The 17,670-nt window shown below is 44.6% G+C and overlaps 1 protein-coding gene across 1 annotated transcript; it reads right to left on the minus strand.

Annotated features, from left to right (window-relative positions):
- Positions 1 to 7,893: 7,893 nt before the first annotated feature.
- On the minus strand, positions 7,894 to 13,210 carry LOC311244076 (uncharacterized protein; the record flags this gene model as incomplete). The annotated part of the gene is made up of 3 exons (XM_084333487.1): positions 7,894 to 8,080; positions 12,083 to 12,162; positions 13,184 to 13,210. 3 exons carry the CDS (start codon positions 13,208 to 13,210, stop codon positions 7,894 to 7,896), a joined length of 294 nt encoding a protein of 97 aa, XP_084189613.1.
- Positions 13,211 to 17,670: the final 4,460 nt, after the last annotated feature.

The following is a 17,670-nucleotide window of genomic DNA, read 5'->3' on the forward strand; positions in this document are numbered from 1 at the left end:
TGCAGAGTTGACCATTTAAATAGCGCAATTGCTCACTGTTAATTGGATGGCAGGGTTCAATGTACATCATTGCTGTTCAAGTCCACCTGCAAAGTTAAGGTTTTATTTGTCACACGCAACATCATACCGGTAAGATGAGCAGTGGAATGTTTATCCACTGGCTCTTACAATGTATACAATAAGCAATGTCCAAAAATATAAATAAGAACAACAATAAATAATAACAACATTTATCTGATTTATTTATTTATTCAAAGTCATTTGCAGTGTTTGTGTATTGCTATTATTTATTCATCAAATGCGTCGTTGAGGCATGACCTTAAATATAAAACGTAATTTTTTATCATACAAATATTGTCATATTTATTTAAATTATGATTAACACTTTGACTGCCACGCTGTTTGCGCGTTGTGAGGGTGCCAGCCTTATAGTAGTTTCCGCGGTCGTTTCACAATGTTTGCGAAGCTGTGTGTGTGTTCTGTATTACAGCTGTGCAGACATGGTGTGGCTAATTTTGACAAACGTTACTTGTAGTGCAAGATGGGAATAATAGTTTGTTTCCACACGCTGTAGTTTGTAGTTTATTACACGCTAAACATCGCGCATTTCCAAGATAATACAGTCTTTTTTCATAGATCGCGAGATAAAACGCGTTATGTGCAATAAGCCCAAACCGTTCTGGCTGATCCCATGAAACTCCAAATACTCCCAAATCAAAGGTATATGACATGTACCATCACACCATTTAACTCAAAACTCTGATCGTGTTTGCCAACCATGTTTTTCGTCCGGTGAAACACAGAACTGTGATCGTTGGAAAAACACGTTTCAGATTCGGTAAAATAGACATAGAATGTATACCTTACCTTAGCCAGAAGATATTCCAAGAAGAATAATTCCAAGTGATCGCATCGCCATTGCGATTACCAGTGGATATGTCTATACACGTTTCGATGGTCAAATACGCTTGTGTAACGTAATTCCGAGGCGAGCACTGTGAATTTCTGTTCCAGCAGAAGGAGGGGCCACTAACCGAGGAGAAATTAAAGTGAAGCTGACTATCAGCCCCAAGCCATTGCAGTTCAGACACGGACGATACTGCCACATGGTGATAGTCGATCAGCATTGCAGTTCTAATGTGTGGGGACGTGCTTAAATGATGCAGATCGCTCCCGGCAGGTCTGTAGAGCGGGGATCAAAGTAATAAGATCAAACGATCCAAAAACGTATTATCTCGTTTTTGGCACTGAACGCTTCGGCCAAAAACTTAATATGTAGTTTTTGGCACTGAATGTGTTCATTAATTCCAAGTAGGCCTGTAGAGTTGATATGACTATGCTTGCACTTCATGGTACAGCAACATATCGAAACAAATTAAGACAAAGCTCCAGACCTCCCAAAACAAACTAGTGAGACTCCTGCACAACCTTCACTTTAGGACTCACCTAACGCCAGCCCATTTTAGCAGTCTGGGATGGCTTAGGGTTGAGGAAAGGGTACACCAGCTTAAAATGCTACTGGTTTTTAAAGTACTGAAAGAAACGGTCCCCAAGTACCTAGTAAATTATTTTAATAAAGTAGGAGATGTCCACAAACACGCCACAAGAGGAAGCCCCACGGACCTGGTCCCGCCCAGAGTCAGGACATGCATGGGGAAAGATGCATTTTTTTTACTCGGCTACGGTAATGTGGAATGCCCTGCCAACATTCATAAAACTCCTGAACTCCCCTCTCGGATTTAAATCCGCCCTAAAAACATGGCTCAGCAGCAACTCAAATTGGTCTTAATATGTTTTTTATCTCTTTTATCATAACTTGGCTTTTATTTCTTTTATCATGAGTTGCTTTTAAGGGGTTGCGGATTTTCTTTTAACATTAGTTGACTGTATGAGTTGTCAGGTTAGGTGTTTTTATACACATTTTTAGGATGTGTCCTGTCTAGTGTACATGTCCATTTGTGTTTTTGTGCCTTTTATGTTCCATGTATGGACCACAATGGAAACAAGCCTTGGCTTTATTGTGTTTTATAAATTTTTGACCAGCGTGTTGTTGACACTGTTATTGTTTTGTCTTTTAAATGTTTGTCCTACAAAATAAAGTATTTTTTAATAAAGTATTAAAAAAAAGTATTCAATCAATGAACGAAATCACTATGATTCCTCCCAAATAAAGCCCTTAACTCATTCCCCGCCAACAACGATTATACTCGTTATTGGGTGCCATCACTTGAACGCCAAGTGTTTTTTCTCCCCATTTTTCAATTTTTTCTCCCATCCCAATTTTTGCGTATTATCCAATTCTTCCCTCCCCTGTCTCGAACGTTGCTAGACCATGCCTCCCACTGGTCGGCTGCAATGTGGACAAAGCCTTGCATCACGTGTCCCCTCCGGTACACGAGGAGGCAGTCGTCGCATCTTTTCACCTGTACAGGGCAATCTCTCAGTGGCGAGGAGTAACGCGTGGGAGGCTCACGCTGCCCCCGATACTTCCTGATTCTGCTGTACAGGCGCACCAACCGACCTGTAGGAGTCGCTGTCCACAACGTCCGATCCCCACCCACCGGCTTTCCCACCCCCTAATACTGCCAATTGTATTAGTATGAACGACCAGCCAAGCCGGAAGCAACGCTGAGAGCTGGGCTCGAACCCAGCGTATCCTGCGTTAGTGGCGAGCGCCTTGCCCACTGCGCCACTTAGCCACCCGTTTTTCCTTTTTTCCGATTTTAATATTCTATTAGATTAGATTAGATTAGATTCTTGAATGACCACCCAGCCAGGCTGGTGGAATTTGTTTTCAGTGCAGCATAGCATTGGTCCAACATAGAACATATAACATCACTTACAATACATACATACTACATGCAGTTAAATACATAAATACATAATTACAAGACCACAATATCACAGTTTATGTCCATAGCAACAGAGGGAGGGGGGGTTGCTACAGGGAGTTCAGTGTCCGTATGGCAGTGGGGAAGAAGCTGTTTTTAAAGCGGGATGTTTTGGTGGTCAGGGATCTGTAGCGTCTCCCGGAGGGCAGCAGCTGGAAGATGTGGTGTGCTGGGTGAGTGGGGTCAGAGATAATTTTTCTTGCTCTTCTTATTGTGCTTTGGCGGTGGAGTGATTCGAGTGATGGGAGGGGGGTGCGGATTATTTTGGAGGATTTATTGATTATGCTTTGCAGTTTGTTTTTGGAGTGAATGTCCAGACTGCTGTACCAAACTGTTATGGAGAAGGTGAGGATGCTTTGAATGATGGCCTGGTAAAAACGGAGCAGGAGATGTTTTCTGATTCTGTATTTCTTGAGCTGGCGGAGGAAGAAGAGTCTTTGATTGGCATTTTTGTGGATGTGGTCTGTGTTGGTTTTCCATTTGAGGTTGTTGCTTATGTGGGTGCCCAGAAATTTGAAGGAGTCTGTGGTGATTATGGGTTTGCAGGAGATGGATATGTGTAACGTTTGGGTCTTTTACTCTCTCCTAGGAGTAAAAGCTCCTAGCGCCACCCTGGAGTATTTCACCCTCTCTATTCTTCCAGGTTGTCCTGATTGCTGATTGACGCCTGCTGTGTGTTTGACTCTCTTTATAATGGCCTTGTGTTTATTCTCTCATTTGTAGGGATGGGTACCGAATTCGGTACTTTTGAGGCACCGAACCGAAACACGTCGGTACTACCGAGTATCGAATCAAGTGAGAAACCAAAAAATAAAAAATAAAAAAAATAACTTTTTTTTTTTACTTTTTTCTTTTCATGTCAACGTTCACACGCACAATATATGCTTACCTAGGATTTGACTTGATTCAACAACAAAGCAGTCGGAGCAATGACAAGCCGAAAACTGTCGAAATTGTAGTTATTTGAAGTTTGGATTTTTTTTTTTACGACTGAGGTAGGTAAATTAAATTTCTTGAGACTAAAGTACCGAAAAAAGGTACCGTTGGGTACCGGTATCGATTCACAGGTACCGGTACCGGTATCGGTTCAAATGTGAAAGGTACCCATCCCTACTCATTTGTCAGTTCTTCATCTAACGTTACCATGAGTAGTTGTCTACGGAGAGTCGTGTCGCTCCAGGCCTGGAGGATGCAGCTGCCGTGTTTTTGATTATTGTTTAATTATTATTTAGTTTGTTTTTCTTTTGTATAATACCAGTATCGCTCTTGATGTTTCAAAAATAAAAGGAAACACTGTTTTTGGTGAGAAGAACAACTACCGTCTCTGCACCTTTCTTCTGTACTGCATTTGGGTTCAACACACCTACCTGAGTCGTAACAGATATGGGGATTTTGGGGTTTGGCTGGCGTCTGAAGTCGATGATGAGTTCTTGGTAGGGATGCTCGATATTGGCTTTTTTACCGATACCGATATACCGATATTGTCCAACTCCTAATTTCCGATACCGATATCAACCGATACCGATATATGCAGGGTTTCCCCCCCCAAAAAACGGAATAATTTCAGGTAATTGTTGTGGAAGTAACACAACATTATGCATACTTTTGACAATAAATTAAATCATTGTTCTTACTTGCTTGCCTGGGTAAATAAAGGTTATAGAAATGTAAAAAAAATAATAATAATTTAAAATTTGAAAACCGATACCGATATTTTCCCATATCACATTGTAATGCCAATATCGACCGATAATATCGGTAGGCCGATAATATCGGACATCCCTAGTTCTTGGGTTTTTGATAAGTTGAGGAGGAGGTTATTGTCTGTGCACCAGGTGAGTGTGGAATGTCACCGACCTGTATGTTGCCGTTAAAAGGCATACTGGGACGCCGAGGGTGCAGTACCGGCCAGATCCTGCCAGGAGGCAGTATCGAGAGTGCAGTAAACCCTGTTCCAGACTGGGTGTTACGTTTAAACCGCTCTGGGCGCAGTTTTTTAGTACAGGGAAGCCTAGAGATTCACTCGGTCGCATTCAAACGGGTCTGGGCCCCTCGATGCTTGTGTTGTGCCGTATTATGTTGTGGACCAGATGGACATCAGATGGACCAGATGGCGATCAAACAATTGGAATATTCTTTTTGGATTACCTCTGACCATAGGTAAGGACTATCTGACATCAATTACAGCTTGATCCAACAATGTTTTGATACCGATCCAGCTGATCCGCGTTTTTAGTGTTCAATACGAATGCCGTTACTGGCAATCAAAGCATCAGAAACCACCCCCCCCTTTCATGCATTCATGATGAAACATAATACCTATTATTTGATTTGGAAATAGTAGCGTGTCTAGGCAAGAAACGCCAACGCTTATAGTAGAATTCACGCTGCGCCCTATTACTCGCTTCCCAGAAATTATCCCGGATCACTCTGAAATTATACTTATATTCACCACGGGATAACGCGTGAATGTATGCATGAAAAAATTATCTCTTTTTTGCATCTTGGATGGAAGAAAGTCAGTGTCAAATTACTATAGTATTGTCTCCATAGCTATAATATGGAATATATATATAGCTCTACAAACAAGGTGACGCACTCCTATCTTTAAAGCGTGGCATAGCTACAACGGGACCCGGCTAATCCCTGGTGCAGAATGAGTTAAGATTCAGAACACGGCACCATGTCTTAAGTGGCGCTAAGACCAAAGTTTTTCAGATCTTTTGTCCTAAGTCCGTTGGTGAATGAGACCTACTGTCTCAAAACCCTTTAATTTACAGAGATCCACCTGACATGGCTGTCCCTTGTCTCCACAGTTATTCACACTATAGCAATCGAACCTATAGTCATGGCGTAAGAGCACATGCAGGAATATCAGGCATTGCAATTGGAGAACTAGATCATCGCATTTAGTTATTTGCGGACGATATCATATTTTTCCTGACAAACTTAAAAAATAGTATTCCCAATTTAATGAAATTAATCAAAGATTTTGGGTCGTTCTCAGGTTATAGAATTAACTATTCTAAATCAGTGCTGATGTTTCTCAATAAGGAAGAAAGGCATAATCCCATAGTGAATACTCACCTGAAGGTTATAGATATTTAGGCGTTAGGCGTTACGACCCCTTGGTGGACAAAGTAAGTGAGTTACTGGAACGCTGGTCGACTTTACCGATGGATGGACGAATAAATCAAATTAAAATGACAATTTTACCCAAGTTCTTGTATTACTTTCAAACGCTCCCATTACCACTATCAAACATGTTTTTTGACAAACTTGACAGATTGTATTCAAGGTTCACATCGAATGATAGGAAAGCCAGGCTTCGCCTAAAATGGTTATATCTACCATATGAGAGAGGGGGGGACTTCAACTTCCTAACCACAGATGGTATTATATGGCTGCCCAGCTGACCACAGCATCGAACTACTTTAGTACAACACCTCCTGCCTGGATGAACATCGAACAGGAATCAGTTCCAGATCTACCATTAGCTTTGTACTTACTCTTCAGATTGAAGAAACATACAAAAAATACTTTTCTTAAAAATAAACATTTTAATTGGTATGCGGCACATGTACTGTAGATGATGTGCCTGTATTGTCTCAATTCACACCTAATGGGGTAATGAGCAGTTTGTCTCAGGCAGAAAAGATGGAGGATTTAGAACATAGAATACAAAAGGCGTTAAGAAAGTGAGGGATCTTTATGAAGATGGAGTTTTGCTTTATTTTTATCAATTATGTCAGATGTATCAAATCCCAAAGAAACACCTATTCAAATATTTAGTTAAAAGGTTACATGTCATCAAAATATGAACAGACAATGAGTACACCACCTCTATCGAAACTGGAAGAAATGTCTCTAAGAAATGTGGAAGAGAAAGGGCATGTATCATATTATAACATGGGATATTATAACATATTAGTTACGTATAGTAAGGAATCATTGCTAGATAAATTGGAAGCCTGGAAAACAGACATGCAAGAAGACATTGATGAGGAAGTGCTTGATTGGAATAATGCATGTTTAAAGGCACAAAAACAAACAATCAACACAAAGTTTAAATTGCTCCAATATAAGTAGTTAATGAGAATGTACATAACGCCTGTCAAACTCCATCGTATATCTGCCAGTATTCCAGATGTTTGTTCTAAATGTTGGGACCAGAAGGGTACTTTGTTCCACTGTCTGCCCAGAGATACAAAACCTTTGGAAGAAGGTCTTAAAGCATTTGTCAGAAATGTTTGAAGTCAAAGTACCTTTAAGTGCCAAACTTTGTATACTTGGAATATACCCGGAGGACTTTGTACAAACTCAGAGACAGACTAAACTTCTGGACTTTGGGCTCCTCCAGGCCAGGAGAGATATTACACTATGTTGGAAAAGTATGGATGCTCCGACACTGAGAATGTGGATAAAGGAACCTTCAGACTGTATCGGCTTGGAAAGACTGACTTACATCGCTAAGAGCAAGCAGAAAGACTTGGTTCAACTCTGGGAACCATGTCTATCATGAAAAATGTAAGGAGTGTTAGTTAAAAGGAAATTACTAAATTCTATTTCACTCTTAGTGTATATTTGGGTATATATATATATATATATATATATATATATATATATATACATACATACACGTATATACGTAATATACTTTTTTGTTTATAATCACTTTAATTTAAATGTATTTACTGCAGGTTAAATGTGTGTGTATGTGTGTGAATGTGAATGTATGTGAATGTATGTTTTAATGTGTGAAGAAGAAAAAAAGATTACAATTAAAAGAAATAATCATTTAGCATTTTGCCGATATTTTTTTACCTGAATCGTATCCGTCTGTTGTGAGAAGGACATGAGATAATCAGACATAAAACCCACCAGCGTCCTGTGTCTCGAGAGCTCGGCTGCATCAGCTCCCCTGAGAACCTGCCGGATGACATCACCCGGAGGAGAGGAGACCTCTAGTGAACTGCAGACACTATTTACTGTTTCAGTGTCACTACGCTACCTTTCTCTCAAGGCGCTGCTGCTCCCTCTCCCTGTGGACGGCGCTCTGCTGCTCAGGGGTCATGCTCCTCCGGCGGTCCGTCAACACCTTGGCCGACACCTTGCCAAGCTCCTCCCCCTCTTCTCTCCTGCACTGCTCTCTCTCTGCAGCCTGGGGGACAAGGGTTCCCTCTAACCCACTAAAGAAGTTCTTAGACCACTAACAGTCAGAGGATATTGTTGACTAACTGATTAGTTGATTTAATCTACAAATCTTTAACATTGTGTTTCCTATACAGGAGGACCACTTTAAATAAATTCTTCACTAAATAAATCAAAAGCATACAAAATAAAAGGACTAATTGACAAACAAAGTCTCAGACTAAGACCAAACCAAATCAACAAAGAGGGCGGGTAGCCCTACTAACCACTGATCCCAGGTCAGTCTATTGATCAGTCCCTTGGGGACTATAGGATTAGGATGAGTCTTCAGTAACCTGAGTCTGGGTCTGTGGTTAGTTCCCACCATAGGGTTTAGCCGGGTCAACCATGTGCTGAACGTCCTCCTGAGATATCTGTGTTCTGCTTGATGTGTTTGCTTGTACATCATGCATGCGAGTGATAGAAACCACATGATTAGCGTGAAAAACAGCGTGTCCTGAAGGTTTTATAACGACGCCTCCCAGTCACAGCTCTTTGTTCAAAACATCCAATTCAATACAGCATTTCCAGTGAGGCTTTACTTGTAAATTAATTCACAGTTGCAACATCATGATTTCCACAAATGAGCTTCACACATATGCTTCCAACAACAGATGAATGGTAGACAGTAGATGAGCATCTTTGGTTCCTCACTTTGGCTGCCATGGGTTAAATTCATTATCAACCGTAGGTTGCCGGCTCTATTTGTCTATAGAGAAAGTCCCCTTCTTTGCAGGGCTATAACTTTTTAAATTCTATTGCTACATTGCCATTATTAGGGCCCATTCAAAGTCCTATATGTATTGTTCATTGTGTAGCAACGTTAAACTTTTTCATTCACATATTCATAGTAAAGTATGGTCTAATGTATAAGTATGTTTTCATCTCTTTCTGCAGCTTTCTCCAGAACGTGATATATAGCCCCAAATACATTATATTGATGATGCAATACAGTTTTATGGCAATCAGCGCGATATAAAAAATTCCAACTAGACGTACTTCTAGAAGTTACTACACGTCATCTGATGTTGACCGGATGGGCTAGGGGGCGTTTATAATTCCGTGGGCAGCGTTATACCAATCATCTAATGTGGGTCAAATGTTGATAATAGCAGTTAGTATCGAAGACGGTAACTTTACACGCTAAAACTCACCCCAGTCTCCGCGCGCCGTTGGGCGATCATCGTAGAGTAGAAATTTTACCATTATGGGATGTCGATTTACCCGGTCCATCTCCAGCTTGTATAATGGTATATACGTCCAAATCATGTTGTTTATCGAGTTATTGGCAATCGATCGCTATGTAGTGTGTCGAGATCGAGTCCCGGAACCTATAGCTAGTGCCCGGAAGTAATACGGCCGACCAGCACAATCTCCATAGCACTTCCTGTTAAGCGATTGCGCCGATCGGCCACCAGATGGCGCTCCTGAACCGCCAGAGAGCTCAGTGGGTCCTCCTGGTGGATCTCAGTCCAGCGGAGGGGAAATATGAATCCGATCCCAGATTTTTGAAATATTGATATTAAAGACGCTGTAAAGCGTCTTCGGCAACTTGAGCATGGCCGGGAATGACGTGTTTAGGCGTTTTCCGGCAGCCAAAGTGTTAACTTGGTTAACTCACTGTTTCCATTGTTGTCTGTATTGTTCCAAGTTCGACTCCATTGTGTTGAATTCCATCCATGGTGATTTTTCTTTAAACTTTAATGTAATGTAATAGAATAGAATAGAATAGAATAGAATAGAAGTACTTTATTGATCCTGAGGGAAATTCAGCACCACAGATCGCTCACAATGAACATTCAGGTAGTCAAACATCTAAAATCTAAAATAAGAATTAGTCAGAGATATACATTATAAAATATACAGTCCAAAGATACAGTAATATACAGTAAATATTTACTGTAAAACAAGTGTGAAATGTGCAGGAATGTACAGGAAGATATACAGGGATTTATACTACTCTGTGCTCAGTGAGGCAGTGAGGCACAGTGAGGCGTTGTACAGTCTGATGGCTGTTGGTACGAAGGACTTCCTGTGACGTTCAGTGTTGCATCTTGGGAGTCTGAGTCTAACACTGAACGTGCTCCTTCCATCGGCCAAGTCTGTGTATAGTGGGTGGGAGGTATTTTACATGATGGCGTGGAGCTTAGCAAGGTTCCTCCTCTCTGACACCACCGCCAGAGAGTCTAGCTCCACCCCCACCACGTTACTGGCTTTCCTGACCAGTTTTCCTGACCAGTTTTCCCCCGCTCTCAGTTCGCTGCCCCAGCAGGCCACTGCGTACAAGAAGGCGCCCGCCACCACCGACTCGTAGAACATCCTCAACATCCTTGTACATACGTTGAAGGATCTCAGCCTTCTGAGGAAGTAGAGTCGGCTCTGGCCCTTCTTGTAGAGTGCCTCACCGTGTTTTGACCTGTTCAGTTTATTGTCTCTGTGCACTCGGAGGTATTTATAATCCTCAACCATGTCCAGGATGGTCCACGTCGACCCCCCCGATGGAAGCGGGGGTCACCGGTGTGCTCCTCCTCCTCCCTAGATCCACAGCCAGTTCCCTGGTCTTTGTCACATTGAGCTGGAGGTGGTTCTTTTCACACCATGTGACAAAGTCCGCCACCAGTGGCCGGTATTCCTCCTCATCACCATCCTTTATACATCCCACTATCGCAGAGCCACCATGGCTTCTTGTTGGTAAACCAGGTAGTGTCTTCAACACACACATCCAAAAGAAATACAACGTGATGACCGGCTCCCTGCAAGCGAGTGTGTGCGGCACTGTGCGCAAATCGTAAATTAGTTATTGTGATTCTTAAATCCCACCTGAGTACAGCCTGTCACCACGCCAACACCTCACTGTATGCGTGTGTTTGTGTGTGTGTGCGTGTGTGTGTGTGCGTGTGTGTGTGTGTGCATGCTCCATGTACCAGAGCATGATTGTAGTTGTTGAGCTCGATGAGGGCGGCCTTTTTACGCTCTGACTCCAGAGCATCCAACTGTACTGCCCTCAAGTCCCGACAAACCAGCTGCTTCCCTGGGAACACCTGTGGACAACACACACACACACACACACACACACACACACACACACACACACACACACACACACATACACACACACACACACACACACACACACACACACCCTCCCGCTCCCACACTGCCCATTACCAACAACACAACACAGAGCACTCCACCACCATACCCTTACACACACAACACTCCTTTAAGATGAGCATCCATCAATGCCACCTGGGAATAAGGCCTGTGCGTAGGAGTGTGTGATTGTTTGCGCATGAGGGCATGAAGCTTGCTGTATATGATTTACAGAGGCTATAGTGTAAACGCACAAAACATCAGTGATTACTGTGTGTGTGCGTGTGTGTGTGCGTGCGCATGCTTTCACCTTTGTCCTTGGCCTCCTCTCCTTCTCATCCTTCTGAGCTCACAGCTCTCTTTCCGTCTTTTCCATTTGTGTTTTCGTCTGCTGTTTCTTTCATAGATACTCTCCCTGTAAACAAAACACACAAAGATAAATGATGCTCTGGGGGTGGGTGGGCGGAGCAATGATTTATTCACAAAGAGAGAGAGAGAGAGAGAGAGAGAGAGAGAGAGAGAGAGAGAGAGAGAGAGAGAGAGAGAGAGAGAGAGAGAGAGAGAGAGAGAGAGAGAGAGAGAGCACAGTCAAAATAGGCCTAGAATGCTGTGGTTATTATTATTTACACACGTTTAAAACATGTAATGTCATTGTAGTTGTTTGTAGTTGGATGGCAACCTGCTTTGATGTTTTAATTGCAAGTGAAGAAGACATTGTGTGGGAGCTCTCTGTTTCCTCGTTGACAACCCAATCTTCTCTAAATAATAAACACTGGGAGAATTTTGTACGGGACTTCCTGTTTAGAATTATTCATTCAAACATTCACTGACACATTCCCTCAGTCCCATTGCAGTGGTTGATGTACATCTACGTATTAGGTCCCATCAGGCCTACATGGAACACTTACATACTGGCAGGTCCCAGATCAGCCTCTGGAATGGAGAACTTGACTGCCCCCTTCAGTTCACATTTGAGATCAGCCAACCGCTGATGAACGGCCCGATACTGAGATCACTATTCAGCGCTGCTTGCCTCTCCTTCTCATCCCTCTCCTGTTACACTAGTGCTTCATCATGACTCCTCCTTAGCTCACCTGTGTGGCATTAAAATACTGATGTATGACTGATGCTCAATGAATGAATTTATTTCCTTTATTTTGAACCTGTATTTATCCAGGGAGGATTTGCTGAGCAACTATACTCTTTTTCAGCAGCATTGTGCTTCATACTATTACAGTTAATACTATGCATTGCAATATTGGAGCAACACACCCCCCCCCCCCCCCACATACAACCCACAGTGTTCTACCGTTTAGGGATTGAGTGCCTTGCTCAATAGCACTTTAATTTAATTTAACCTTCAGCGGTAGTTGGGCATTACACATTCACCTCCCCCACCCAGGTTTCCGTGTTGGTCAAGGAAACCGACACGACAAGCGACAACCATCTGGCCACAAGCCCTGCTTCTCTACCCATTAGGCCACCGCTGCCCACTCGTCTCCTCCCATCATGATGGTGTGTTTTTACCTAAAGTCTTCTCTCATTGTTTCTTATCCTCCACCTGGTCTAGTGTACAGAGGTCCAGGCATATCAGGTGACTGCGGGTGTGGAAGATTCGAGCCCTGCGTATGGATCTGCAGTCCGACAGCGCTCAATAGCCGCACCTGTAGAGCGGTCCACTGGCAAATCCACTTTGTACATGTTCACCGCCTCCAAAGACTCTGTGGGGGAAAGGGACTATGCAGTACAACACTGACTATGAATAGACACAATATACACACACGCCTACAACTGATTACATTATATAATTTCTCTGGGGGAAAGAATTGATCATGTTGACTGAACTGTTTGAAGCCCATATGCTTGTTATGGTCACCGGCTGTGTATATTGTACACAGTGTAGTGCCGAGAGATGGGAGTCGGAGACGGTAGCTCGAGTTAGAGCGAACAGCATTTATTCAGTACACAAATACAACATGCTACGGCTACGTTGCGTGCAGAAGACTCACTCGTGGTGGCAGGTAGTGCCACCTCATATAATGTCCGGGCGGAACTCTTGTTCCTAACAATAGTTCCGTGGGTGAATTATGTACCATTAACAATCACTACACAAGCCCCCCCAGAATTCAACCATGGTCAAAATCTCCACGGCGGGGAGAGACCACGACCCGGCCGCGGCGTGAGCGGACAACCCGGGGCGCGGTGCAAGCGATTGCGCCCTCCACGGCGCCCGGGGGCATGAACCGGCCACGGTGAGTGCGGAAAGCCAGGGTCGGGGAGGTAGGGGCGGCGCAAGCGCCCGTGTCCTCCCCGACACCCGGGGGCACAGACGTCGACGAGGCCAACGGCGGCTCCGTCGTTGGCGGGTCCCGGGGTAGCGGCGGACGGCCTCGGCGGGGGGAGAGGGCCAGCTCTAAGGGCTGGGAAATGTCTACGTGGGCGGGTTCAACCTTGTGGTGGTTGTACCCCACCTCAAAGGCGAGCCTTCGCCAGTCCTCAGGGGCCTGTGGGCTAGGGTGTCCGGTGGACAGGTCACCCAGCAGCGTCGGACCCGCGTGACCAATCGCGACGCCCTCCAGGCGTAGCCTGGAATCTGCAGTCCCGAGGGCCTGGATGTCGTGGTCGGAGGCCTGTTCCGAGCCCCTGTTGACGTAGTCGAGGTCCGGCTGTACAGCTCCGATGACGACGTTGGGCTTCTCGGCGACGTGTCTTGACTCAGAAAACGTGAGGGGTTCGTGGTCGGTGAAGGCTGTAAGAAGGCCGCCGTATGTCGCCTCATCGCGGACACATGCCAACGAAGCCCGTGTCTGTGCGTTTATTAGGCGGCCATGTCTAATGTCCACGAGGAGACCGTGTGCACCCAGGAAATCTGCCCCCAGTAGTGGGAACGAAATGTCGGCCGTGATGCAGTCCCACGTGAACCGCTGGCCCCCAAAACACAGTTCCACGGTCCTTGTACCGTAGGTGCGGATAGGGGTATCGTTGGCGGTCGTCAGGCGTGGACCTCTATCATCGCCGGCGATGTCCTCTTTCGTAGCTGGCAGGACGCTCCTCTGAGCTCCGGTGTCGCAGAGGAATTTGCAACCGGAGAGTGTGTCTCTAATGAAAAGCAGCCGGTTCGACATACCTGCGCTCACCGCTGCTACTGGGCGCAGGTGTCTGCGTTTATGCGTTATGCCGAAAGTGCAAGGGGAACGGCATCTTGTCGCCCTCGCGCCGAAACGTGCGTGGTAATAACACCGGCCTGCGGCAGCGCTGCTCCTGATCTTCCTCGCCCCTCCCCCCTGCGGCGTGTAACCGCATGTCGAGGCTATTAGCCCTGGGGCAAAGTGTCGAGTGGCCAGGTAGAAGCGATCTGCCTCCTCTGCCAGAGCACGGGGATCCACAATGTTTGTATTGGCCAGTGCCGTCTGTACCCGTGGCGGCATGTGCCTGAGGAACAGCTCTTTAAATAAAAAGTTCGGCTGCTCGGCGCCCAGCAGGTTCAGCATCATCTCCATATGCGCCGACGGCTTGCTGTCTCCCAAGCCACGTATATCCAGCAAGCGTCGGGCCCGCTCAGACGGTGACAACTCAAAAATCCTGAGTAGGTGCGTCTTAAACGCCTCATATTTATACCGGGCAGGCGGAGCTGTTATGAAGCCTACCGTCCTCGCCGCTGTCGTGCTCCCGAGGCTCGAGACGACGTGGTAATATCTCGCGGCGTCGTCGTCAACCCCTCGTAGGGCGAACTGCGCCTCTGTTTGCGCGAACCACGCCGCCGCAGAATGCTCCCAAAACTCCGGCAATCGAATAATAACGGCATCGTTTGCCATGTTCGGTCCGGTCCCTGATACTTCAGCGAGACCAATGTCGGGGTCACCAGTGTAGTGCCGAGAGATGGGAGTCGGAGACGGTAGCTCGAGTTAGAGCGAACAGCATTTATTCAGTACACAAATACAACATGCTACGGCTACGTTGCGTGCAGAAGACTCACTCGTGGTGGCAGGTAGTGCCACCTCATATAATGTCCGGGCGGAACTCTTGTTCCTAACAATAGTTCCGTGGGTGAATTATGTACCATTAACAATCACTACAACAGCTACATTTATCAATACAGACCCAGCAGGTGGACAGTCAATAGGCCTGTCATTCTCAAATCTTGTGAAGCTATCACTCTATCGCAGGCTAACACAGCCTATGACAGAGGTTAGTCATTCTCAGAGCCTTGTATTATATGGTAATAAAATACTCTGAAGGCTCTGGTCTTTCTCAGGCCTATTGAATCATGTCAATCAGCAAGATGCATGCCCTGAAGTGGCCCTATTCAAAATTAAATAGATGTGGATGGATTTGATGTTGATGAATGTACTTTCTAAACTGGCCTAGCCAGTTTACATAGGTTAATGCTATGAATGGATGTTAGTGAGTGGTAACCCATGTACATGTCAAAATACTTCCCAAAAGTCAGTGAATACCACGACCACAACACCAGAGGGAGCTCCACAAATCATGTTAAACCCAGATTTGGCTCAAACAAGGGACTAAACACGTTTTGCAATTATGCCACATCAATGTGGAACGCCCTCCCCTACCCACAGCTGTAAAAGAATGTGAATCACTACCCACCTTCAAAACCACTCTCAAGAGCACCTACAGGAGACTGCCCCCTGTAAATGTCCAAACCCAACCCCACAGTCCCCCCCCCCCCCCACCCACCTACCCAACCTCCTCCAATGTACAGTTTCTTCCCCCTCTATATACTCTATTTTCAGACTATTTTTGTACTCATAAACAGGACTGTACATTTGTAGATCTGGTATGACATAAATGTCTAGATGTAACCGTACTGTCTACCTGTATGTCATGTATGTCATATATGTTATGATGAATTGAAAATGGGGGACCCTGATGTAAACAAGACGAAAGTCTTTCTCTGGTCTGCATCCCCTTAACAATTGTGTGTATTGAGCTGTATTGTACCCATTCTGCAATCTGTTAATAAAATGTTCAATCAATCAATCAATCAATCAAACCTATTCCCACTGATGATGATCTACAGACAGTAGTTGCAATATATACGGTTTTATTCTCATAACTATTAACACGTGACATGACATAGGAAGACAGATAAGTTGTAAACAGAGTAAAATACAAACTGCAAAAACAAGAACACTAAATATAAGCCTAACAACGTTACATAAAGTTGTCACAGAGCTGTGATGACAAAAGTTGCGTCGAGAGTTGCGTTGTGTTGGCACACATAGAACTCACTCTCATTGATTGATTGATTGATTGATTGATTGATTGATTGATTGATTGAAAATTGTATTAACAGATTGCAGAATGGGTACGATACAGTACAGCTCAATACACACAATTGGGGGATGCAGACCAGAGAAAGACTTCCGTCTTGTTTACATCAGGGTCCCCCATTTTCAATTCATCATAACAGACATACATGACATACAGATAGACAGTACTGCTACATCTATACATTTATGACATACCAGATTTACAATACAGTACTGTTTGTGATACAAGAATGTTGACAGAATCCGGCTATGGGGCGACAATAATGTGGTCAAGAGGCATGGTTTCTATCTTTAGCCTTTAACTGGCGTGGTTTATTCATTCACATGGTATGAGCAGCAGTTCTAGAGTTCTCCTCTCACTGAGAGGCTGGGGGGAAAGAGGTAGAGTAGGAGGAGACATCTCTATTTATACTCGCCACCTGGTGGTGTTCTTGAGTGGCTCCGCCTAGAGCGCCCTCTAGTGGAAACAGTTATATATGCAGTTAGACAGTTACTAACAATCCTACATAGAACCTCTGACTTCAACAAAGAAGAGTCTAAAAAAGAGTGTATATACATTTGACGAAGAAACTGTACATTGGAGGAGGTTGGGGTGGAGGGGGGTTGGGTAGGTGGGGTGGGGTAGGGCCAACTGTACATTGGAGGTGGTGGGGTGGGGTTGGGCAGGCGGGGTGGGGGTAACTGTACATTGGATTATCGACGAAACCTTACTTGGTCCCAAGAAGAGGGTCTTGTGTATTATTGGGTTTAATAGGACATTTATTGTACATTGGAGGGGGTTGCGTTAGGACATTTACAGGGGCCAGTTTCGAATTGCAGTCTCTCGTAGGTGCTCTTTGAGTGGTTTTGAAAGTGGGTAGTGATTCACATTCATTTACAGCTGTGGGTAGGGCGTTCCACATTGATGTGGCATAATTGCGAAACGTGTTTAGTCCCTTGTTTGAGCCGAATCTGGGTTTAACATGATTTGTGGAGCTCCCTCTGGTGTTGTGATCGTGGTATTCACTGACCTTTGGGAAGTATTTTGACATGTACATGGGTACCTTGGTCGTGTAGTGTATCTTGTAGACCAGGCCCATTGCAAGTTGCTGTACTCTGTCGTCTACTCTAAGCCATCCTAGGTTGTCAAAGTGGGCAGGGGTGAGGACCGTGAGGTGGGTTCTAGGAGTAAGGTCAAGCAGTAGTCTGACAAGTTTGTTGTC

Source organism: Notolepis coatsorum, assembly GCF_963971535.1.
Source record: "Notolepis coatsorum genome assembly, chromosome: 17".
Lineage (NCBI taxonomy): Eukaryota > Metazoa > Chordata > Actinopteri > Aulopiformes > Paralepididae > Notolepis > Notolepis coatsorum.